The following is a 24,506-nucleotide window of genomic DNA, read 5'->3' on the forward strand; positions in this document are numbered from 1 at the left end:
CACCCCTGTGCTCACTGACCTATATTGACTTCCAGCTAAGCTCATCCTTGGTTTCAAATCTCTCCATAGCCTTGTCCCTCTCTCTCTGTCTCTGTAATTTCGTCCAGCCCTATTTCTTCTGAGATCTCTGCGTTCCTCTAATTGAACATCCTCAATTTTAATCACTCCACCATTGCTGTCCCTGCCTTCAGCTGCCTGGGTCCTAAGCTCTGGAGTTTCCTCCCTAAACCTCTTCGTCTTTCTCGTTCTCTTCTCCTTTAAGATGCTCCTTAAAACCTACCTCTATGACGAGCTTTTGGTCACCTGCCCTGATATCTCCTAATGTGACTTGATAATCATGTGAAATAGCTTAGGACATTTTACAATGTTAAAGGCACTATACAGATACAAGTTGTTGATATCAAGGTTCATATCAGGGCAAATCACCCTGTTTGTTTTCTCTCTGAGAAAGGCCATATTTGACCTTTTTGTCACACCATTCATTTTTTTGTTTCTTCCATGTTCCCTGATCAGTGGATTTTTGATAAATTAGCTGAGTGTTGCCATTCCATTTTCCTCCATAGCCCAGCTCTGGGACTGCCCTTGTCTGTTTTCTTTCTTACATGTTAAGCCGATCCCCAACAATAACGTCATCTACTCTCCCTCATCCTTATACTGCCATTTAAGAACAGGATCTGCTTCCACATGTGTGCTGAAGACATTCAGCCATGTCTCTCCTCCACCTGTCTCATTTCTATGCCAGTCCAAAGTCAATATCAAGTCTTGTTTGAGTGACAGTTTCCTCTTGTGGGTAGCTGAAGTGATCGTTTTCAGTGCCCATCATAAACTCAACTTGCTTTCCACTGATTCCAACCCCCCTCCCTCAGACTGAACCAAACTACATGCAATCTTGCCCTGAGTGAATCTTAGTACTCTCAAACCTGTCCATCTTGGCTCAGTGTGCATTCATCTAGTTATTTCTCTGTGAATCACTTTGGGTCATGCTTTATAAGAGAAAGTTAAGTTATTAAAGCAAAGGTGTGTTATGATTCATTGTAAAACATTGTACAAGTTATTGTGTGGTGCATTCACATTCTGTTTTCAGTCTATGAACAGCACAACTTAAAAATATCTCAAAGTAAACAACATGAATTAACTGCTTCATGTCTTGTTGCACAGGCTCAACTGCGTTTCCTTATAACCCATTCACAATGCGCATGATGAGCGTAGCACCGACATCCATCGCCTGCGCACCGCCAACCATGGGTCAAGCCAGCTCACATCCACCAGCCAGGACGTGGGAGCGCGAGCCAGCTCCCTTGCTCTCCTCCCAGTATGAGACATTATCAGACAGTGATGACTGAGTACAGTGCCCTGGCTGCGGTTTTAGTAGTTGTTTCAGGCCTGCAGACCACAGACGAGAGACTCTCCTCGAGCCCGGCTCACCGAGTGATGAAGTAAAGGAGGGTTTGTTCACACAGGCAAATGCAAAGCAGTGTTCAGTCCTCAGATGAGCAGATGCCGGGTGGAGAAGAAATGGCGATCACAGGCGCTCATGTAGAATTCACAATGAAAGACATTTTCTGCTCTCCATTTGTTTGTTTAAAAAACTGTCTTTAAATCATTCTTGTGTAATATAGAGTACTGTCTCATTGTATCATGCTACCGATCTTACATTTTAAAAGATCCTGAAATGGGAAATTGACTGCTGCAAAAGCAGGAATTTCCCACCAGTGAGGTGAGCCCAAGTGACTGGTATTCCATATCCGTTGTAAATTAAGTTCCATTTTGTCTTTAATTATTTAGCAGCACTGCTAAGATATTAATGCATGGATGTATTATGATTCAGTGTAAAACAAAAAGAATTGAAGGGAGTATATAACCTGGTGTATGTGGGCTCAGGAAGGGGCCTAACCCTGTTACTGTGCACAATACTCGCCCAAAGGGAATATCTTTTACCTCCACCTCATGCTTTTCCCTTAATTATTTCAATCACCTCTCCCGCAAAACAAAATACTGTTTTAAAGTCTGAGAAATGTAAGCAGGTCTTAATGTTGCATCCAGAAGTTAATTTGTTTATCTTGCGAGTAGGGGGGAGAAGGGCTGTCTCATTCCTGAGGAGGTTTAATCGTAGGAATGAAGGTGGATATCCAAAGTGGAGAATGACAAAGTTCTGTCACTGGTGTTCTTCTGTCATGCACTCTAATAACACCGACAGCCTGCAGGAGTCTGTGGTCTCTGGGCTTTTGCTGTAATCGCAGAACATTGTGGGATTGCTACACTTTGGGAATGTGTTCCACAAAAACTGCAGAACTCCATGGGAATGTCACCACAGATAGTCCAGTAAAATATATGCAGGAATTGGGAAAAATCCTAGACTTTGCATAACTAGTTCCAAACATTACTGAGATCGTTGCCCTGCCTGGCTGCAGATTACTGGTCCCAGTGGAGTAAATTTGCTAACTTCAGCTTTAACCCTTTGAGTGCTGGGTGTGCAGCTTTTGAAATGCATGTATTTTTTTCTCTGATTTCCACAAGATACCTTGTAAATTCTTTTAATACTGAATGTTACACAGTAGAAGTTGAGGCAGCTCCACAAATAATTTCTTGGACTGGAATCACATCACATTATTTTCCTTTGGGCCTACAGACAGCACTCGAAGCATGACACCGGCCTGAGATAGATTTCTTATTTTCATGTTGCACTGTGTCTATTGTAACTGCAGTCCCTTCCTGCCAAATAGCCACTCCGGGCTAACCTCTACCTTTTAAAATAGCTCGCCATTCCAGAACCAGAACACGTTCATGTAAATGTTTATTGTCCTAAAATAAAAATGGCATCTGATTTCAGTCTTTTAAATGGATTCCTTTCACTTTGCTCGTTTCAAAATGACTTTCATGATTTGTAAATTTATTACTTAATTCCGCAACAAGACAGCATAGGAACTAACCCAGTCACAGAGAAAGGGGCCAGAATGAGGGAGTGGGCAATAGCAGGGTTGGAGGGCAGTGTTGGGAGAGGGAGCAGGAATGAGGACAAGATCGGGAAGTAGCCAGAATCGTGGTTGAGTGAGGAGAAGTTGGGATGGGGAGGGAAGGCAGTTGGAGTGGGGAGGAGTGCAGGTGGGGAGCAGTTGAAGTGGGGAGGGGTGCAGGCAGGGGGTTAGTTAGAGTGGGGAGGGGTGCAGGCAGAGGGGGTAGTTGGAGTGCGGAGGGGTGCAGGCAGGGGGGTAGTTGGAGTGGGGAGGAGTGCAGGCAGGGGGGTAGTTGGAGTGGGGAGGAGTGCAGGCAGGGGGATAGTTGGAGTGGGGAGGAGTGCAGGCAGGGGGGTAGTTGGAGTGGGGAGGAGTGCAGGCAGGGGGGTAGTTGGAGTGGGGAGGAGTGCAGGCGGGGGGTAGTTGGAGTGGGGAGGAGTGCAGGCAGGGGGGTAGTTGGAGTGGGGAGGAGTGCAGGCAGGGGGGTAGTTGGAGTGGGGAGGAGTGCAGGCAGGGGGGTAGTTGGAGTGGGGAGGAGTGCAGGCAGGGGGGTAGTTGGAGTGGGGAGGAGTGCAGGCAGGGGGGTAGTTGGAGTGGGGAGGAGTGCAGGTGGGGAGCAGTTGGAGTGGGGAGGAGTGCAGGTGGGGAGCAGTTGGAGTGGGGAGGAGTGCAGGTGGGGAGCAGTTGAAGTGGGGAGGGGTGCAGGCAGGGGGGTAGTTGGAGTGGGGAGGAGTGCAGGTGGGGAGCAGTTGAAGTGGGGAGGGGTGCAGGCAGGGGGGTAGTTGGAGTAGGGTTGGTTGGGGAGGGGCAGGCTGGGGGGTAGTTGGAGTGGGGAGAGGGGCAGGCTGGGGGGGTACTTGGAGTGGGGAGGGGCAGTTGGGAGCTGCTTCAATGGAGCAATGTGGGGGCGGGGCTTATGATGCTGTCGCGGGGCTGCTGGGAAATGTAGTCTTATTTCCGGTAATACACTGCAAGTCCCAGAATGCCGCGCGCGGCCTACATCAGGCTGGAGCTTCAGAGTGGAGTTCGGGGTCTGGCGGTGTCAGGAGTGGAGGGAGACTCGGCTCATCAAATATTAAAACGAAGAGTTGAGGTGAAGCAGCAAAGTTCTAAGATTAACAAAAGTGAAATTCAATTCGACCTTTTCAACTAATTTTCCGGGCGGGAAATTTCAGCGCTGATTTTCCTCCCGCTCCGAAAGCAACTCAAAGTTGTTCAGTTCATGCGCCTGTGATTTGTGGCTGCCGCTAAAACCTCAGATTAATCACAATGTAAATCCCTCAGTTCTGCCTCTCCAACAGTGCGAACTAGAAACTGGGACCAGGAGTAGGCCATTCGGCCCTTCGAGCCTGCGCCGCCAATCAATATGATCGTGGCTGATCCTCTATCTCAGTGTCACACTCCCGCTCTTTCCCCCATTCCCCCGATGCCTTTAGAATCCAGAAATCTATTTCTTTCCTAAAGATATTCAGTGACTTGGCCTCCACAGCCTCTGTGGTAGAGAATTCCACAGGTTCACCACCCTCTGAGTGAAGAAATTTCTCCTCGTCTCAGTCCTAAATGATCTATTCCATAGCCTTGAACAGGGTTGTCTTTGGTTATTTTGAGGTCATAGAATCATTGCAGAACAGAAAGAGACCGTTCATCCCATCGAGTCCCTGCTGGCTCTCTGAAGAGCAATCCAGTCAGTCCCATGCCCCCCACCATCTATCCTTGTAACCCTGCAAGCTTACATCCCTGAAGAGCCCATCCAGTTTCCTTTTTAAAATCACTGATTGTTTCTACTCCTGCTGACCTCATTTCCAGTGAGTTCCAGGTCATTACCATTTACTGTATTAAAATGTTGTTCTTCACATCTCCCGTGCATCTCTTGCTTAAAACCTTAAACCTGTGTTTCCTCGTCATTGTACCATGAGCTAACCGGAACTTTTGTCTATCTTATCAAAACCCGTCATAATCTCATACATCTCGATCAAATCTACCCTGAATGTCCTTTGCTGCAAGGAGAACAACCCCAGCTTCTTCAACCTAACCTTGAAACTAAAAATGCCCTGTCCCTGGAACTATTTTGGTAAATCCCTTCTGGTTCACAGGATGTAACAAGTGGTGTATCATAGGATCAGTATTGGGGCCTCAACTTATTACAGTTTATATCAATGACTTAGATGAAGGGACCGAAGGTATGGTTGCTAAATTTCCTGGTGACACAAAGATATATAGAAAAGTAAATTGTGAAGAGGACAGAAGGAGGCTACAAAAGAATAAAAAAGAAATGTTATCTAAATGGTGAGAGATTGCAGAGTTCTGAAATGCAGAGGGATCTAGGAGTCCTAGTGCATGAACTGTAAAAGGCTGGTGTGCAGGTACAGTATTTGGAAAGCTAATAGAATATTATTATTTATTGCCAGGGGAATTGAATATAAAATTAGGCAGGTTATGCTTCAGTTGTACAGGGCACTGGTGAGGCCACATTTGAAGTACTGTGTAGAGTATTGGTCTCCTTATTTAAGGAAGGATGTAAATGCGTTAGAAGCAGTTCAGAGAAGGTTTACCAGATTAATACCAGGAATGGTTGGGTTGTTTTATCAGGAAAGGTTGGACATGTTAGGCTTGTATCCACTGGAGCTTAGAAGAGTAAGAAGTGACTTGATTGAAACCTTAAAGATCTTGAGGGGTTTCGACAGGGTGGATGTAAAGAGGATGCTTCCTCTTGTGGGTGAATCTAGAACTAGGGGTCACTTTAAAAATAAGTGGACAGAGATGAGAACTTTTTTCTATCAGACAGTCTTGATGCTTTGGAACTCCCTCAAAAGGCAGTGGAAGCAGAGTCTTTGAATATTTTTAAGGCAAAGGTAGATAGATTCTTGATCTTCCTACCAAAATGAACAATTTCACATTTGCCCACATTATACTCCATTTGCCAGATCTTTGCCCACTCACTTAATCTATGTTAATAACTAAACAGGATGTTTTTTAAGAGTTTGGTTTCTGTTCAGAAGAAAAGAGCATACAGGGCTCTTGAAGATTTAAGGAACAAGAGAGTCATCAAGGTGTGTCTTGCTGGTGATGATCGTATTTGGAAATACTCGGGCGGAGTGGAACGTTTGTCAAAGGACACTGGAAGTTTTGACCTGACATAGGGAGAAGTGAACCTTTGTTGGAGAATTGGCCATGACTTTGGGGCTGTTCCTTTAATGCTACATATCTGCCAGAAGCATGGTGTAGAGTAAAAGGGTTTCATGAAGCATATTTTAGTTGTGTTAATTCATGCGAAAGTAACTTTACTTTGAATTATTAGTTGCCAATGTTTGATTAGTGTTGATTTTAGTTTGTTACAGTAAAAGTCATAAAAACGTTAAATCTTGTCCTTAGGCTCTTTTCGTCAGTCATTGGGAAATTCATCACTTTTTAAAAGTTATTGGTCTCCATGGGGACCCGTAACAGCCAGCCCCCAGGCCCATCTATTCCTGCACACTCTTTAGAACTGTGTCATTAAGTTAATATTGCCTCTCTCTATCTTTCCCTCCAAATTCATCACCCCACACTTTTCTGTATTAAATTTCTTCTGCCCATTCTGCTCACCTATCTATTTTCTGTTGTAGTTGATTTGTATCATTGTCACTATCTGCTACATCTCCAAGTTTGACATCATCAGCAAATTTTGATATTTTACTCTATATTCCAATATCAAAGTAATAATATATATATCAAAAAAGCAGTGTTCCTGGGCTGATCCTTGGGAAGCACCACTCCTCCAGTCTGAAAAATAACTATTTACCACAATTCCCTGTTTTCTGTCCTTAAGTCAATTTTTTATCCAATCGGACACTGACCCTTCTATTCCACGAGCCTCAGTTTTCTTAACCAACCTTTAATTTCTCAAACACTTAAAATCCATATAGACAGTATGCGCTGCATTCCCTTCATCGACCTGTGTTACTTCAACAAAAAATTCAATTAGATTAGTCAAGCACAATCTGCCTTTTACAAATCTGTGCTGACTGCCCTTACTTAACTCAAACTCTCGAAGTGCCAGTTATTTTTTTCCACGATTATTCTTTTTAAAACGTTGCCCATAACTGATGTTAAACTAACCAACCTGTAGTCACTAGGAATCCCCCTAAACCCTTTCTTGAACAAGAATGTCACATTTGTCACTCTCTAATCCTCTGGCACCTCCCCTGTATCTAGTGAAGATTGGAAGATTGTGGCAAACCCTTCTGCTATCTTCACTCCCATTTCCTTTAGCAACCTGATTTTTCATGTTAGCTCAGCAATCCTGCTGGGACTGGATGTTGGCATAGACAGGAGCAAGCAACTGAGGGCCGAGCTCAGAGTTTAGTTCCTGGTGGGAGATGTGAGCGGGACTGAGGCTGTTTTTTGTTTCATTCACCGGATTTGGCGTCGCTGGCTGGGCCAGCATTTATTGCCCATCCCTAATTGCCCTTGAGAAGGTGGAGGTGAGCTGCCTACTCGAACTGCTGCAGTCCCTTCTCAAGGGCAACTAGGGATGGGCAGTGAATGCTGGCCCAGCCAGCAAAGTGCACATCTGTGAATGAATAAAAAAAATCGTGCAGGTACACTCACAGGATTTTGACTCAGCAAAAGTGAAGGAACGGCAAAAAATTTCCAAGCCAGGATGGTGAGTGGCTTGGTGAAGAACTTCCAGGTGGTGGTGTTCCCATCTATCTGCTCCCCTTGTCCTTCTAGATGATAGTGGTCATGGGTTTGGAAGGTGCTATCTAAGGAGCCTTGGTGAGTTCCTGCAATGCACCTTTTACATGGTACACACTGCTGCTACTGTGTATCGGTGGGAGGGAGTGAATATTTGTGGATGTGGTGTCAATCAAGCAGGCACTTTGCCCTGGATGGTGTCAAGCTTCTTGAGTGTTGTGGGAGTTGCACTCATCTAAGCAAGTGGGGAGTATTTCATCACACTCCCAATTGTTCCTTGAAGATGGTGGACAGGCTTCGGGGAGTCAGGAAGTGAGTTACTCCTTAGAAGCATAGAAAAGTTATAGCACAGAAAGAGGCCTGTCAGCCCATCATGTATGCGCCGGCCAGAAAAAGATGAATAAGAAACTAGCCACTCATTTTAATCCCACTTTCCAGCACCTGGTCCATAGCCTTGCAGGTTACAGTGCTTCAGATGCAGATCCAAGTACCTTTTAGATCAAATAAAACAGAAAATGCTGGAAAAACTCAGCAGGTCTGACAGCATCTGTAGAGATAGAAACAGAGTTAATGTTTCGAGTCCATATGACCCTTCTTCAGAGCTAAAGAGAAGCAGAAATGTGATGAAATTTATATGTATAAGGGGTGGTGGAGCAGCTGAAGCTGGATAGAAGGCCAGTGATAGGTGGGGTCTAAGGAGAGATTGACAAAGAATTCATGGACAAAAGGACAAAGGACTGTTAATGGGTAGTGATAAGGACTAAAGAAGGTGCTGATAGTGGCATAATGTTAAGAAAGCAGAATATGTTAATAGCAGAACAAGTGTCAGCACTCTGAGAAAGAACAACATGGAACAAGTAACACGTGGCCCATTTGGGGGTGAGGTGGGAGTAGTGGCAGTGGCTGGGGGAAAAGGATAGAAAATGGGGTAAAAAGGGGATAAAATAATGAATAAAAATAAAAGTTAGTAGATAAAACATAAAAATAAATTTTAGAAAGGGAATAAAAAATAGGGTGAAGATAGAGGAGAGAGTTCATTGTCTGATGTAGTTGAACCCAGTGTTAAGTCTGGAAGGCTGTAAAGTGCCTAGTCGGAAGATGAGGTGCTGTTCCTCCAGTTTGCATTGGGCTTCACTGGAACATTGCAGCAGGCCAAGGACAGATATGTAGGCATGAGAGCAGGATGGTGTGTTGAAATGGCAAGCGACAGGAAGGTCTGGGTCATGCTTGCAGACAGACCGAAGGTGTTCCGCAAAACGGTCACCCAGTCTGCATTTGATCTCCCCAATATAGAGGAGACCGTATTGGGAGCAGCAAATGCAGCAGACCAAATTGAATGAGGGTGCAAGTGAAGCACTGCTTCACCTGAAAGGAGTGTTTGGGCCCTTGGACCATGAGGAGGGAGGAGGTAGAGATGCAGGTGTTGCACCTTCTGCAGTTACATTGGAAGGTGCCGTGGGAAGGGGTTGAGGTATTGGGGGTGATGGAGGAGTGGACCAGGGTGTCTCAGAGGAAATGGTCCCTACGGAATGCTGACAGTGGGGGGTGAGGGGAAGATGTTTGGTTGTGGCATCATGCTGGAGTTGGCGGAAATGGTGGAGGATGTTCCTTTGAAGTTGGACGGATTGGTCCATAATTTTCTGGTCTATCCCTTGCACCTTTTTTAAATAATGGTACAACTTTTGCAGACCTCCAATCCTCCGATATCTCGTCTATATCTAGTGAGGATTAGAAAATGATCCTCAGAGCATCCGCTATTTCCTCCCTGGCTTCCTTCAACAGCCTGGGATACAATCCACCCAGCCCTGGTGATTTATCCACCTTCAAGGATGTCAGTCGCCCCAGTGCATCCTCTCTCACTATACTTATTGTATCTAATGTTTCACACTCCTCCACATTAACTAGAATGTCTGCATCATCCTCTCCTTAGTAAAGATGAAGGCAAAGTACTCATTGAGAACCCTGCCCACATCTTCAGCATCAATGCACAAGTTACCATGTACACCTCTGAGGCCCTACTCTTTCCTTAGTTATTCTTTTGCTCTTAATGCACTGGTAAAACATCTTTGGGTTTTCTTTGATTTTACCTGCTGATATTTTTTCATATCCTCTCTTTGCTTTCCTAATTTCCAATTTTACTTCACCCCTGCACATTCTATACTCCTCTAAGCTTTCTACAGTATTAAGTCTTTTGTGACCGCCATAAGCTTTCTTTTTCTGCTTTATCTCGCCCCGTGTACTTCTCGATAACCAGGGCTAGGTTTGGCAGTACCGCCCTTATTCTTTGTGGGGACATGTCTACACTGTGCCTGTAGAATCTCACCTTTGAATGTCTCCCACTGATTTGACACAATTTTTCCTTCTAATAGCTGTATCCAGTCCACTCTCGCCAGCTCACCGCTGAGCTTCGTAAAATTTGTCTTTCTCCAATTTAGAACTTTCACTCCTGTCCTATCTTTGTCCTTTTCCATAATGATGCTAAATCTAACTGTATTATGGTCACTATCTCCAAAATGGTCCCCCACTGCTACTTCTTCCACTTGCCCACCTTAATTTCCTAAGACTAAATCTAGAATTGCACCTGCTCTCGTTGGGTTTATGTGCTAGCTCAAAAAAGTTCTCTTCAATGCAGTTCAAGAATTTTGCACCCACTGTGCCCTTCACACTGCTCGCCACAGGATTCCTAGCTGCTGACCTGCTCTTGTAGCCACAGTATTTATGTGGGTAGTCCAGTTCAGTTTTTGGTCAATGGTAACCCCCAAGATGTTGATAGTGGGTGATTCAGTGATGGTAATGCCATTGATTGTCAAGGGGAAATGGTTAGATTCTCTCTTGTTGGAGATGGTCATTGCCTGGCATTTGTGTGGTGCAAATGTTCCTTGCCACTTGTCAGCCCAAGTCTGGATATTGTCCAGGTCTTGCTGCATTTGGACATGGACTGCTTCAATATCTGATGAGTTTCGAATGGTGCTGAACACTGTGCAATCATCAGTGAACATCCCCACTTCTCACCTAATGATGGAAGGAAGGTCATTGGTGAAGGAGCTGAAGATGGTTTGGCCAAGAACACTACCCTGAGGAACTCCTACAGTGATGTCCTGGAGCTGAGATGATTGGCCTCCAACAACCACAACCATCTTCCTTTGTGCTAGGTATGACTCCAACCAGCGGAGAGTGTTCCCCCTGATTCCCATTGACTCCAGTTTTGCTAGGGCTCTTTGATGCCACATTCGGTCAAATACTGCCTTGATGTCAAGAGCAGTAACTCTCACTTCAACTCAGGAGTTCAGCTCTTTTGTCCATGTTTGAACTAAGGCTGTAATGAGGTCAGGAGCCCTAGTAGAATCCAAACTGAGCTTCAGTGAGCTTATTTCTATGCAAGTGCCGCTTGATACCACTGTTGATGACCCTTTCCTTCACTTTACTGATGACTGAGAGTAGACTGATGGGGCAGTAATTAGCCGGGTTGGGTTTGTCCTGCTTTTAGTTTATAGGACATACGTGGGCCATTTTCCACATAGTCAGATAGATGCCATTGTTGTGGCTGTATTGGAACATCTTGGCTAGGAGCACCACAAGTTCTGGAGCACAAGTCTTAAGCACTATTGCCAGGGCCCATAGCTTTTGCAGTATCCAGTATCTTCAGATGTTTCTTGATATCACGTGGAGTGAATCAAATTGGCTGAAGACTGGCATCTATGATGCTGGGGACCTCTGAAAGAGTTGGAGATGGATCATCAACTCGGCACTTCTGGCTGAAGTTTGTTGCAAATGCTTCAGACTTATCTTTTGCACTAATGTGCTGGGCTCCCCTATCATTGAGGATGGGGATATTTGTAGACCCTCCTCCTCCTCCAGTGAGTTGTTGAATTGTCCAACCCCATTCACAACTGAATGTGGCAGGACTGCAGAGCTTAGTTCTGATCCGTTGGTTGTGGAGTCACTTAGCTCTGTCTATCATTTGCTGCTTATGCTGTTTGGCACACAAGTAGTCCTGTGTTATAGCTTCACCAGATTGACACCTCGTTTTTAGGTATGCCTAGTGCTGCTCCTGGCATGCCCTCCTGCACTCCTCGTTGAACCAGGGTTGATTCCCTGGCTTGATGGTAATGGTAGAGTGGGGGATATGGCGGGCCAAGAGGTTACAAATTGTGTTCGAGTACAATTCTGCTGCTGCTGATGGCCCACAGTGCCTCATGGATGCCCAGTCTTGAGTTGCTAGACTGTTCTAAATCTATCCTATTTAGCACGGTGGTAGTGCCACACAATACGATGGAGGGTATCCTCAATGCAAAGATGGAACTTTTTCTCCACAGGGACTGTGCGGTGGTCACTCCTACTGACATGGACAGATGCATCTGTTGCAGGCAGGTTGGTGAGGATGAGGTCAAGTATGTTTTTCCCTCTTGGTTCCCTCACCACCTGCCACAGGCTAGCAGCTATGTCCTTTAGGACCTGGCCAGCTCAATCTGTGGTGGTGCTACCGAGCCACTCTTGGTGATGGACATTGAAGTCCCCCACCCAGAGTACATTCTGTGCCCTTCCTACAAGTGGTGTTCAACATGGGGGAGTGCTGATTCATCAGCCGAGCGTTGGGGGAGAGGGCGGTACTTGATGATCAGCAGGAGGTTTCCTTCCCCATATTTGACCTGATGCCATGAGACATCACAGGGTCTGCAGTCGATGTTGAGGACTCCCAGGGCAGCTCCTTTCTGTCTATATACCACTGTGCTGCTACCTCTGCTGGTTCTGTCCTGCCGGTGGGACAGGACATACTCAGGGATGGTGAAGGCGGTGTCTGGGACATTATCTATAAGGTATGATTCCTTGAGGATGACTATGTCAGGCTGTTGCTTGACTAGTCTGTGAGACAGCTCTCCCAATTTTGTCAGTAGCCCCAAATGTTAGTAAGGGGGACTTTGTAGGGTCGATAGGGCTGAGTTTGCCATGGTCATTTCCGGTGCCTAAGTTGATGCTGGGTGGCCTGTCCAGTTTCATTCCTTTTAGGCTTTGTAGCGGTTTGATATGTTGGCTTGCTAGGCCACCCACATTGGGTCTGGAGTCAGATGTTGGCCAAACGAGGGCAGGACGGCAGATTTCCTTCCCTAAAGGGCCTTAGTGAACCAGATTGGTTTTTACAACACTGGACTTTAACCAGATTTTTATTGAATTCCCATGGTGGGATTCGAACCTGGGTTCCGAGACCATTACCCTGGATCTCTGGATTATTAGTCCAGTGACTGCGCCACTGCCTCCCCAGTAAATTAAAGCCCATTTTCGTGTCATTGCTCACCCACAGTGCTGTGACTCGGATTCAAACCAAGGTTGCTGCAGCCACAATGCAGGGCACTAATCACAGTGTGCTACGTGGGCAATTACATACAGCCGGAGAAATACACTCCCCTCCTGGGATCTATTTCTGTCCAGGTTAACCTGATGGGGATTCTCTACTTATACCTCAGGCTAACATCACAGACCAGTTCTGCTGCCTGACCTGCATATTGAAAGTTTGCCTTCAGGTGTGTGTCCTGTTTGCCAGCTCAAAAGGTTAAAATTCCAGGAGGATGGGAGATCTCAAGAGCAGCCATGATAGTATTGATTGGCGGAGCAGGTTCAGTGGGTCATGTCATCTCCTGCTCCTATTTCTTGTGTTCTTTACTCAACATGTTTGTTTCGTGTTATTTATTTTCTAAATATAGTTAATACATTTACTAATTTCATCAGCAGAGACTGGGGGATTGAGATGTCATCAGCATTGGGCACCTTGCCAGTGGTGGCAGAAGAGCTCCTGAAGAAAGTGAAACAGGTTTACCAGGAATTGTCACAATGTGAGTGAGTGGAAAATTGGGCTGTTCCGGGGAGATCATGTGGGGAAGCAGAAACCAAAGGGGTTCCATTACTATATCTTCTGTTGCTCAGGTCATGATTACCACTCAATAAATGTCTCTACCTGAGTATTGTACAAGTAATGTGCCTTTTTCCACATTGAGTGATATCCCTTTGTGCTGGGATGGGCTCCAGTTACAGGGTTTCCACATTATCACCCTCCCTCAAATTGCTGAAATCCAATATTGAACCTTGGTTAGAACACACTTGGGAGTACTACATGAAGTTCTGATTGCCATATTTATAAAAGGGTATAGAGATATAAAAAGAGAGAAAGGGTATAGAGAGATATATATATATATACACATATATGGAGAGGATGCAGAGATTTACATGGATGATGTCAGAAGTACGTGGATATACATATCAAGAAAGGACTGAAAGGTTGGGCTTCTTTTCTCTTGAAAACTAAAGGCTGGGGGATAACCTAATAGAGGCCTTTTAGAATTCTGAAAGGTTTTGATAAGAGCAGATACAGAGAATGTTTCCTGTTGTGGGGAAGAGCAGAACTAGAGACCGTCAATATAAGACAGTCACCAAGAAATCCAATCGGGAATTCAGAGAAACTTCTTCACACAAAGAGTGGTGAGAATGTGGAACTCAGTGCCACAGGGAGTGGTTGAAGTGAATAAGATAGATGTGTGTAAGGGGAAGCTCATCATGCATTTGGGAATAATAAGAAATAGATGGTCACAATGATACATTTAGATGAGGAGAAATGGGAGGAGGCTGGAATGGAGCATAAACACCAGTATGGATTGGTCGAACTAAATGGCCTGTTGCTGTGTCATATATCCGATGTAATCAATATGGGAGGTGGAAGTGTTGTATCAACACTTTGTTTAAGATGCCCCTGGGTTATATTTTACAGTGTACATTTGGGACAGGAATCAGTAAAAACATATTCTCAACAACAACTTACATTTGTACAACACCTTTAACATTCTAAAAATCTCGACATATAACACGAGGTGGCATGATTTGATGTTCAAGATGAGGCTGAGTGAGGATACAGAGAGTTTTAAGCAAAGCCTTTGAAATAGGGATAAGATTTCATAATTCAATAATCATTATCTTTGCTTTGTGTAATCCTTTTCACAGCAAGGGGGAAACTGTCCGCATTGTTAGAGATTTATGGTGAACAATGATATTAATAGGTTTTGCTAACAGGCATTTGTTGGAATGTTGTGTATGAATTCCACTCACTGAGACTAACAGATGGTTTCATAATTGCTCCAGAAACAGCTTCTCTTGCTGAATTATGTAGGTCAGTTTAGCGCATGCCCCCCTCAAACATTTCCCCCTCCCAAACAGTGAGCCCTCCCTCCTCAAACACAGCCCACTGTCCCCCAAACACTAACCACTTTGCTAGTGCCAATATTTGAAAATTAGTCATCATTTGTAAACTGCCAATTCAGATAACTGCAGAAGTTGGCCAAATATGACATAAAGGAATATGGGGATAGTGTGGGGAAAGGCATTGAAGTGGATGATCAGCCAATGATCTTATTGAATGGAGGAGCAGAGTCGATGGGCTGAATGGCCTACTCCTGCTCCTATGTCCCTAAATATGAATTATCGACAGCAGTGATGATGAGCGAGTGGTGACAGTGCCACCAGGCCAATTTTCCTGTGTTCCCTGAGACAGGAAGTATCAATGAATAAACTGTTTATAAAATATGTATTTGTACCTAAACAGTGTTAAACTTTACACTGGATGATGCAAAGTGAGGTTGGGGCTTTACAGATGATAGTAACTCTTTGTCATTACTGTTGTTGATCTTTATTTGATTTCTAGGTAGGAAAACTTTATTCCCTCAGTTCATTAATTGGGTGATTCCTGCTGGAGTAATATCCTCTGACCTCTAGTACATCATCTGTTTTGATGCTTGAGTTCAGTTAATGAGTGTTGACTCTTCACCTGTGATCCTGCCCTCACACAATATAGCGAGAAAAATGTTCCTATACATGCTTTAGGATATTGATTGAGACAGGAACTGAGTTTTCTCCTTCTGCGAAGGAACTGGGCCACTACAGCACCTCTCCTACTGACTCTGGGTTAACAATCAGCTGGACTGGACTTGTTACTTCCATTGTTTAATTTGTGGCCTGTTTTCTGCATGTGATCATAAACCTAATCTACAAAACAGGTCAACACACTTGCCAACTCATGGCAAACCGTGACTTATGACTGACAAAAATTAGATGGCTCAAGCAGGAAGGCACCAAACACATTAAAGAGACTTTGTCGGGAACGTACAGAGGCAAAGTTGAGGCATCAGAGGGAGAGCACAAACCTCCAAATAACCTGTCTGCCCAAGCCTCCAAGCATCACCTGCCCTACATGCAGATTGCACATTGGACACATCTCAGAAACCATTGAACGAGAGTCGATCAAATCATCCTCAATTCCAAATGGCTGCCTAAGAAAAAGAAGAGCCTGTGTTTGGTAAAACAATCCGAATGTTAGCGAGTGGAACGTGAGAGTTCTGGGAATGAAGTTGGGCAAATAACTGATGTATCAGTAAAATTATTGGCAACTGGCAACCACAATGTAGTCAGCTCAATGTAAGAATAGAAAAGGACAACAAGGAGAGAAAGGTGAGAGTTTGGGCTGGAAAAGGGTGAAGTTCAATGAGATAAGGTAGCTGAGATAATTAACTGGTCAGAAAACACATCAAACAGATTGACAGATCAGCATTGGGAAATGTTCAAATATGAAATGAAAGTATAAAGTAAATATATTCCATGAAGATGTAAGGAGAAGTGTATTAAAGTGTACAGTTCTGCGGATAAATAGATTTTAAAATGAAACTGAAAAGGGAAATATTTACCTAGAGGGTGGTGGGGCTTTGGAACTCTCTGCCTGAAACTTCCCAGAAATGCCAGGGAACCAAGGCTGTGGTGAGAAGGAGGAATTGAAGGAAATTAATATTCAAATAGTCATTTGGTAGTACAGAACTTGAGCATTGCTGAAAAGAGACATGTCTAAGCTTTTCATCTTGCACTCGTCAGGACATTCACAAGAATACCAATATGAGGGGGAAAACAACAATTTATACTATTTGTGAAGAGAGTGCTGATTAGTTGGCAAGTAGCATTGCCATGGAGAATGCATCACTGATGGTGACTGACGTTAACTGCCAAACATTGTTTGAAATTTAAACCAAGCAGCTTGACCCCTGATTGGTCAAGACATTTCCCTGAGAAATGAGTCAGCGAATGGCTGGCATTTATTTTGTTTAGCTGAAACAGGCACAATGGATGCACATGTTCTATCTGTCTGCAAAGAATAGGGCCCTTTGTATTAATATATGTAGCTTCCAGTACACACAAATCCTCCACATTACAAGTCCGACCGACAATTTTAAATTGGTTGTCAGCTTAATTCTTAGCACAGTATCGCAGTATCTTTACAGTGCAGAAAGAGGCCATTCAGCCCATCAAGTCTGCACTGGTTCTCTGAAAGAGCATTCCACCTAGTCCCACTCCCCTGCCTTATCCTGTAACCTTGCACATTCTCTCTTTTCAGGTGGCAATCCAATTCCCTTTTGAATACCTCAATCGAACCTGCCTGCACCACCCTCTCAGGAGGTTTGTTCTAGACTCCACCCACCCTCTGGGTGAAAAAAATTTTCTTCATGTCACATTCACTCTTTTTGCCAATTATTTTGAACCTGTGCCCTCTAGCTCTTGATGTTCTATTGAGGGGGAGCAGTTTCTCACTATTTATCCTGTCTATACCCCTCAGGATCTTGAATACTTATATCAAGTCTTTTCTCAGCCTTCTTTTCTTCGAGGAAAACGGTCCCAATATCACCAATCTATCCTCAAAGCTACAGTTCTTCACCCCGGGATTGAGGATTATGCTGACAACCAGATTGGAGGGTGGCAAATGTAACCCCACTGTTTAAAAATGGAGGGAGGGAGAGAACAGGGAATTACAGAATGGTTAGCCTAACATCAGTGGGGAAAATGCTGGAGTCTATTATAAAGGATGTTATAACAGAACATTTAGAAAATATCAATGGGATTTGGCAAAGTCACCATGGATTTATGAAAGGGAAGTTTAGAAGAATGAGAGGGGATCTCATTGAAACATAAAATTCTGACAGGGATAGACAGACTGGATGCAGGGATGATATTTCCTCTGGCTGGGCGGGGTGGTCTGGAACAAGGGGTCACAATCTCAGGATGTGGGGTTGGCCATTTAGGACTGAAATGAGGAAAAACTTCTTCATTCAGAGGGTGGTGAACCTGTGGAATTCTCTACCACAGAAAGCTGTGGAGGCCAAGTCACTGAATATATTTAAGAAGGAAATAGATTTCTGGACTCTAGAGACATCAAGGGTACCGGAAGAGCAAGGGAGTATGGATAGAGATAGAGGATCAGCTATGATCATATTGAATGGTGGAGCTCGAAGGGCCGAATGACCTACTTCCTGCTTCTATTCTGAGGATATGGGGTAGACCATTTAGGACTGAGATGAGAAATTTCTTCACCCAGAGAGTGGTGAGCCTGTGGAATTCGTTACCACAGAAAGTAGTTGAGACCAAAACATTGTATGTTTTCAAGAAGGAGTTAGATATAGCTCTTGGGGCGAAAGGGATCAAAGGGTATGGGGAGAAAGCGGGAGCAGGTTTTGAGTTGGATGATCAGCCGTGATCATAATGAATGGTGGAGCAGGCTCAAAGGGCCGAATGGTCTACTCCTGCTCCTAGTTTCTATGAAAGAGTGGTAGAGACAGAAGCCCTCATAACATTTAAAAGATACTTGGATATGCACTTAAAGTGCCATAACCTACAAAACAACAGAGCTGAATATGGGATTAGGCTGTTGGATGGCTACTTGTCAGCCAATGGAAACACAATTGGCTAAATGGCCTCCTTCCATGCTGTGGGCTGATTCTGTGGCTAAGTTCTAGCTAGCAGCACTGAAGATAATTGTGAGGAGTACAAAACATGCTGTGGGAAAGTGGAAAGGGAGATTAGAAGGTTAACAGGTGACATAACAAAAAGACCAGGTAACAAGGAAAAGCAGGATGAACTTGCATCAACAAATGGTGATAAAAGGATTGTTGGAGTGTAAGGTAGCAACACTTGGATCAAGGGAAAATCTAATGTGGGAGGTGAAAGCTTAGTGGAGATGTTAAATATTGTGTCCATTTTTAAAGACGGTGGAATGTAAGAATATGGTTGTACTAGTAGAGGAGGCTGCGGTACAGCGGAGAGGGGTCTCTGTGGGACAGTGGGGAGAGGTTTCCATGGGAAAATGGGGTGGGGGTGGCTGTGGGATGGGGGAGGGGTGACTGCAAGACAGGAGGGAGCCTGCAAGACTGTGGAAATGGGGTAGCTGTGGGGCAGTTGTAAGGGGTGTTGTGGGACAGTTGCGAGGGTCTGCAGGACAGTTGGGAAGGGGGCTGCAGAACAGTGGGGAGAGGAGGTTGTTTCACAGCTGGAAGGGGCTTGCTGTAGGACAGAGGGGAAGGGTTTACGGGACAGTCGGGAAGGAGGGCCTGCAGGATTCAGCCTGGACAATATACTGGTCCCTGATGGCAGCCTCCTTGGCTATTGGAGAGGAGACCGGAATTGGTTGCATTTTCTCACTCTTAATCCATAATTGAAGATGAAAGTAATAAGTATTTAGAATTGCACAAGTTAATCAAAGACAGCAAATAAAAAATTGTTAGGATCACCGGGATGGTCCAGCATTGGGAAACTATAGTTATAAGATGCCGGTGTTATTTTCATCAAGCGGAAGCTTAGAGTTATGTTGTACTTCCCACAGTTGACAGATTTCAAACTCTCAAATCAATCTCGTTTACCCTGGTGCTAAATTTACTGAATTCAGTTTCACAATTTTCCACCATGGGATTTGAACTCACAACCTCTAGGTTAATAGTCCTGAAAAAATAGCCACTGGATTACCATATCCATCTATTATCCATAGCTTTGTATGCCCTGAATTGTATCACTGCCTTGACTATTTTCTAACCGGTGGAAAACACTTCAGAACAACTCTTCAGAGATCAGTGTTGATTATCTATTTTAACATTTCTCCCCATTTTTTTCTTCCTTTTAGACAAAATGAATCATGCTGGAGTTGCAGAATACCAGGAGTTAGCAGCATTCCTACCAGTGCCTTAACCAGGGTGGTCATTGGTCATGTTTGAGTGTTTTTTGACCATAGAAACATCACAATCCAGTCTGATCCTGCCCTCACCTAATCATCATTAATTTCCCACCAATGGTCAGTGGACACTGTTCAGCTGTGGGAACCCTGGCTGATTTTCCCCCTTGCCCAGGGCTTTTGAACTAGTAGCAGCATTCAGCTACCATGCTAATTCCCACCACCCTCTGAGCACAGACACTGGGCATTATGTCCTTGATAGTATTTGCGGTACAGGATGAATTGGGAGCCAGCAAGACTCCATACCTTCACTGTGGGAGACAAATGGACAATTTTTTTTACACTAGTTAGCTTTCTATTCAGTGTACAATTCATACTGTCTGAGTACTGTTGTTAGATTAGATTTGAGAGGATATGTTTGTGAAATGGGCACTAACGAGGTTTCTTGTTTCTTGTTTCTTCCAGTGACAGATGAACTGCTTCTGGCGTGAGTACTAGTCGGAGAGCTTCTCCATCTGTCTTCTGGCTCTTTAGAAATCATTTAAAAATGCCTTATTTGATTCTGAGACCAACTTTGATTACAATATTGAGATTGCTGGCAATGATGAATACTTTAAAATTAATCTTTTATGTATTTATCAAAGTTTCCCAATTGTTTCACAGTGCCTGTGTATATAAGGTGTGCATGCAAGCAGTGCTTCAATCCCACATTTATTTTTGCCATGGTCATTAATCAACAACTGTGACTTGTTCAATACACAGTCTGCAATTTTTGATCTGTATGATATAGAAGTGACTGGATTGTTTTGCAACTTACTAAGAGTTTTGATAAGGTGATGCATTGTATCTTCAAGTGCTTTATCAAGTGGTCTCAGTTATCTGGTGAATAACCATTCTGTACCAGTATTTAGGAACACTAATATCTGAAGTATTTAATATAATAACCTCTCCTACGTGGTAGCACTGTGGTTGTACCTACGCCAGGTGGGCTGCAGTGGCTCAGCAAGGTGCTACATTCTCAAGGGCAATTAGGGATGAGCAACAAATGTTAGCCAAGCCACCGACACCTACATCCCGTGAAAGAATATGATTCCTGTCAATTTCCGCACTTGTTTCACAGTCATGGGGAAATAAGCAAAGCCGGCCTTTACAGTACATTCTGTCTTATCAATTTTCACACCTCTACCATCTCTGTTTTTACTGATATTTTGTCAGCTTCCTCTTCCTTGGTAAACACTGATACAAAGTGCTCATCAAATTATCTAGCTGTGCCTGTGCTCTAAGCACTCAGCCTTTTACCACCCACTTGCTATTTAGATGCTGGTAGAAGATTTTGGGGTTCCCATTTACGTTGACTACCACTTTATTGTCATATTCTCTCTTTGTCAGTTTTTGTAGGTGTCGCTGGCTTGGCTAACATTTGTTGCTCATCCCTAATTGCCCTTGAGAATGTAGCACCTTGCTGAGCCACTGCAGCCCACCTGGCGTAGGTACAACCACAGTGCTACCACGTAGGAGAGGTTATTATATTAAATACTTCAGATATTAGTGTTCCTAAATACTGGTACAGAATGGTTATTCACCAGATACACTGAGAACACTTGATAAAGCAATTGAAGATACAATGCATCACCTTATCAAAACTCTTTCCTCTTCACTTCCTCTCTCAACTTATTGTATTTGGCCTGGTTCCCACTTGAAAAATTGACCCGATATACACCCCCTTTTTTCGTCCCATGTTTTCTTACCTCCCTCATCATCCATGGAGACCTGGCTTTGGTTGCCCTACCTTTCACTCTTGTTGGAATTGATCTAGCCTGTACCTGAAATGTCTCCTCCTTAAAAATCAATCATTGGTCAGTCAGTTTTTTCTTTCATTGTTGGCTCTATTTTACCCTGACAATCCCCTCTTATCCCATTGAAATTGGCCCTCTTCCAATTAGAAATTCTACTTTAAGTTGTATTTTGCTCTGCTCCATTACTGATCTAAACCTTATGATATGATGATCACTTGGTCCACTTGCGGGATGTACTGGAAAGGCTGGCTGAAGGCTTGCCAATTTTCAAATCTTCTCTAGATATAGGGAAGGTGCAGAGAAGAGTGGCAAATGTGACACCCTTCTTCAAGAAAGGGTTTAAGGACAGAAACAAAAACAAAAATAGCTGGAAAAACTCAGCAGGTCTGACAGCATCTGCGGAGAGGAATACAGTTAACGTTTCGAGCCCAAATGACTCTTCATCAGAACTAAGGAAAAATAGAAATGAGGTGAAATATAAGCTGGTTGAGGGGGGTGGGACAGGTAGAGCTGGATAGAGGGCCAGTAATAGGTGGAGGCAAAGAAGAGATTGCCAAATATGTCATAGACAAAAGGACAACGAGGTGTTGACAGTGGTGATATTAGCTAAGGAACGTGCTAATGGTGACATTAAGGGTAGAAAGCAGGACGAGCAGATGACAGATAGCCCTAGTCGGGGTAGGGTGGGGGGAAGAGATTGAAATAGGCTAAAAGGTGGGGATAAAACAATGGATGAAAATAAATTTAAAAATAATAGAAATAGGTGGGAAAAGAAAAATATATTTTAAAAATATATTAACGCAAACTGGAGGAACAGCACCTCATCTTCCGATTAGGCACTTTGCAGCCTTCCGGACTTAACATTGAGTTCAACAACTGCAGATCATGAACTCTCTCCTCCATCCCCACCCCCTTTCCGATCCCCCTTTTTCCAATAATTTATAATTTTTAAAAAATTTTTTAAAATATTTTTCTTTTCCCACCTATTTCTATTATTTTTAAATTTATTTCCACCCATTGTTTTATCTCCATCTTTTAACCTATTTCGAACCCTTTCCTCCCCGCCCCCCCCGAGAGCTATCTGTCACCTGCTCATCTTGCTTTCTACCCTTAGTGTCACCATTAGCACATTCCTTAGCTAATATCACCACCATCATCAGCCTTCTGTCCTTTTGTCTATGACATCTTTGGCAATCTTTTCTTTGCCTCCACCTATCACTGGCCCTTTATCCAGCTCCACCTGTCCCACCCCCCTCAACCAGCTTATATTTCACTTCATTTCTATTTTTCCTTAGTTCTGATGAAGAGTCATACGGATTCGAAACATTAACTGTGTTCCTCTTCGCAGATGCTGTCAGACCTGCTGAGTTTTTCCAGCTATTTTTGTTTTTGTTTCAGGTTTCCAGCATCTGCAGTATTTTATTTTTATCTTAGGGTTTAAGAACAGTAATGAGAGGCCAGTCCGTTTAACATCAGTGATGGGTGAGGTTTTAGAAACAATAACAATAATCAAGTGTCTGTACACATTTCATGACTGTGGGGTTGGGGGTGGGGGTGAGGGGGTGCCAATTACTTGTTCTGTTGATTTTTAAAAGATACATTGATTTTCAAACTTATTCCTGGTGAACAAACCCAATCTGACATTATTACGGCAGCACAAATACAATGTACAGAATTAGAAAAGAATCATAGAAACATTACAGCACAGAAGGAAGCCACTTGGCCTGTTGAAGCCACTGGCCTTCTGCAAAAGCAATTCAGCTAGTCCCACTCCCCTGCCCCTTCTCCATAATCCTGTAATTTTTTATTTTCAGGTGCTTATCAAATTCCCTTTTGAAAGCCACAGTTGAATCTGCCTCCACCACACTCTCAGGCAGCACATCCCAGATTCTAACCACTTGCTGCATAAAATAATGCTTTTTGTGTCGCATTTGGTTGTTTGTTGATCCCCTTAAATTTATGACCTCTGGTTCTTGACCCCTCTGTCAAAGGGAACAGTTTATCTCTCTCCACTCTGTCTAGCCCCTCCATGATTTTGAATGCTTCTGCCAAATCTCCTCTCAACCTTCCCTTCTCTTGGAAGAGCAACCCCAGCTTTGCCAATCTAACTCTGGAACTGAAGTCCCTCATCATTCAAAGCATCCTCGCAATTCTTTTTTGCACTTTCTATATAGCCTTCAGATTGTTCCAAAAGCGTGGTGCCAAGAACTGAACACAATATTTCAGAGAAGGCCGAGCTATCATTTTATAAATGCTCTTTTCTTGCTTTTGTACTGTATGCCTGTATTTATAAAACCCAGGATCCCATATGCCTTGTTAACCACTTCTTCAATCAGCCCCGCCCTGCCTTTTCCCTGTTCGAGCTCACTGTTGTGGGGGCCTGTTTATTACAACGTGCAGGATATTCCAAATGGCTGCACAGCCATGTGCGCACACTTCAGAAGGAACATGGCATCATAGACAACTTTTTGCAATTGGGGAAGGAGAAATTGTGTTAGTGATTAAACTTTCATGCTCAGCACACATCTTCAGCAAGAGGAGACCATTGTTGTTACAACAGCCAACCCCGTTTTTTCTGTTGAAGTCGGCAAGAATGATTAGCTTGTCTGACATTGGCTAAGTAACAATCAAAGAGTAGAGGTCATCATAGAATTCATCATTGACTTCTTCAGGGGTGATCATGTTATTGGTATACACGCTGACAAGAGTTGCTTGCCTGTTGCCATGCAGGGAGAGCTTAAGCACTGTCAGACGATCATCTTGGGTAGGCAAGTCAACTTTAGTGACGAGATGGTTCTTGACAGCAAAGCCTTCAGTATCTTTTTTTTTATTCATTCGGGCTTCACTGGCTGGGCCAGCATTCATGCCCATCCCTAATTGCCCTTGAGAAGGTGGTGGTGAGCTGCCTTCTTGAACCGCCGCAGTCTGTATGGTGTAGGTATACCCACAGTGCTGTTAAGGGAGTTCCAGGATTTTGACCCAGCGACAGTGAAGGAACGGTGATATATTTCCAAGTCAGGATGGTGAGTAACTTGGAGGAGAACTTCCAGGTGATGATGTACCCAT

At 43.9% G+C, this 24,506-nt stretch overlaps 2 protein-coding genes across 15 annotated transcripts in view; both read left to right on the forward strand.

Annotated features, from left to right (window-relative positions):
• Positions 1-2,824, forward strand: part of ncor1 (nuclear receptor corepressor 1) — a 404,095-nt gene extending 401,271 nt beyond the window's left edge. For all 12 annotated transcript variants that reach the window (XM_041197143.1, XM_041197144.1, XM_041197133.1 and 9 more), the window contains one exon: positions 1,159-2,824. In XM_041197143.1, the coding sequence (XP_041053077.1) occupies positions 1,159-1,343 (185 nt within the window). In that variant the 3' untranslated portion in view covers positions 1,344-2,824. The remainder of the gene's footprint in view (positions 1-1,158) is intronic.
• Positions 2,825-3,932: 1,108 nt separating this feature from the next.
• The window catches only part of zswim7 (zinc finger, SWIM-type containing 7), a 59,311-nt gene continuing 38,737 nt past the window's right edge, over positions 3,933-24,506 (forward strand). For 2 of the 3 annotated variants that reach the window (XM_041197149.1, XM_041197151.1), the window contains exons 1-3: positions 3,933-4,047; positions 13,356-13,456; positions 20,110-20,131. In XM_041197149.1, coding sequence (XP_041053083.1) covers positions 13,372-13,456; positions 20,110-20,131 — 107 coding nt within the window. In that variant the 5' untranslated portion in view covers positions 3,933-4,047; positions 13,356-13,371. Of the gene's footprint in view, positions 4,048-13,352; positions 13,457-20,109; positions 20,132-24,506 lie in introns of all 3 variants that reach the window. The other variant, XM_041197150.1, reaches the window with a different exon arrangement.

The sequence above is a fragment of the Carcharodon carcharias genome, chromosome 10 (genome assembly GCF_017639515.1).
Source record: "Carcharodon carcharias isolate sCarCar2 chromosome 10, sCarCar2.pri, whole genome shotgun sequence".
In the NCBI taxonomy this organism is placed as follows: Eukaryota; Metazoa; Chordata; class Chondrichthyes; order Lamniformes; family Lamnidae; genus Carcharodon; species Carcharodon carcharias.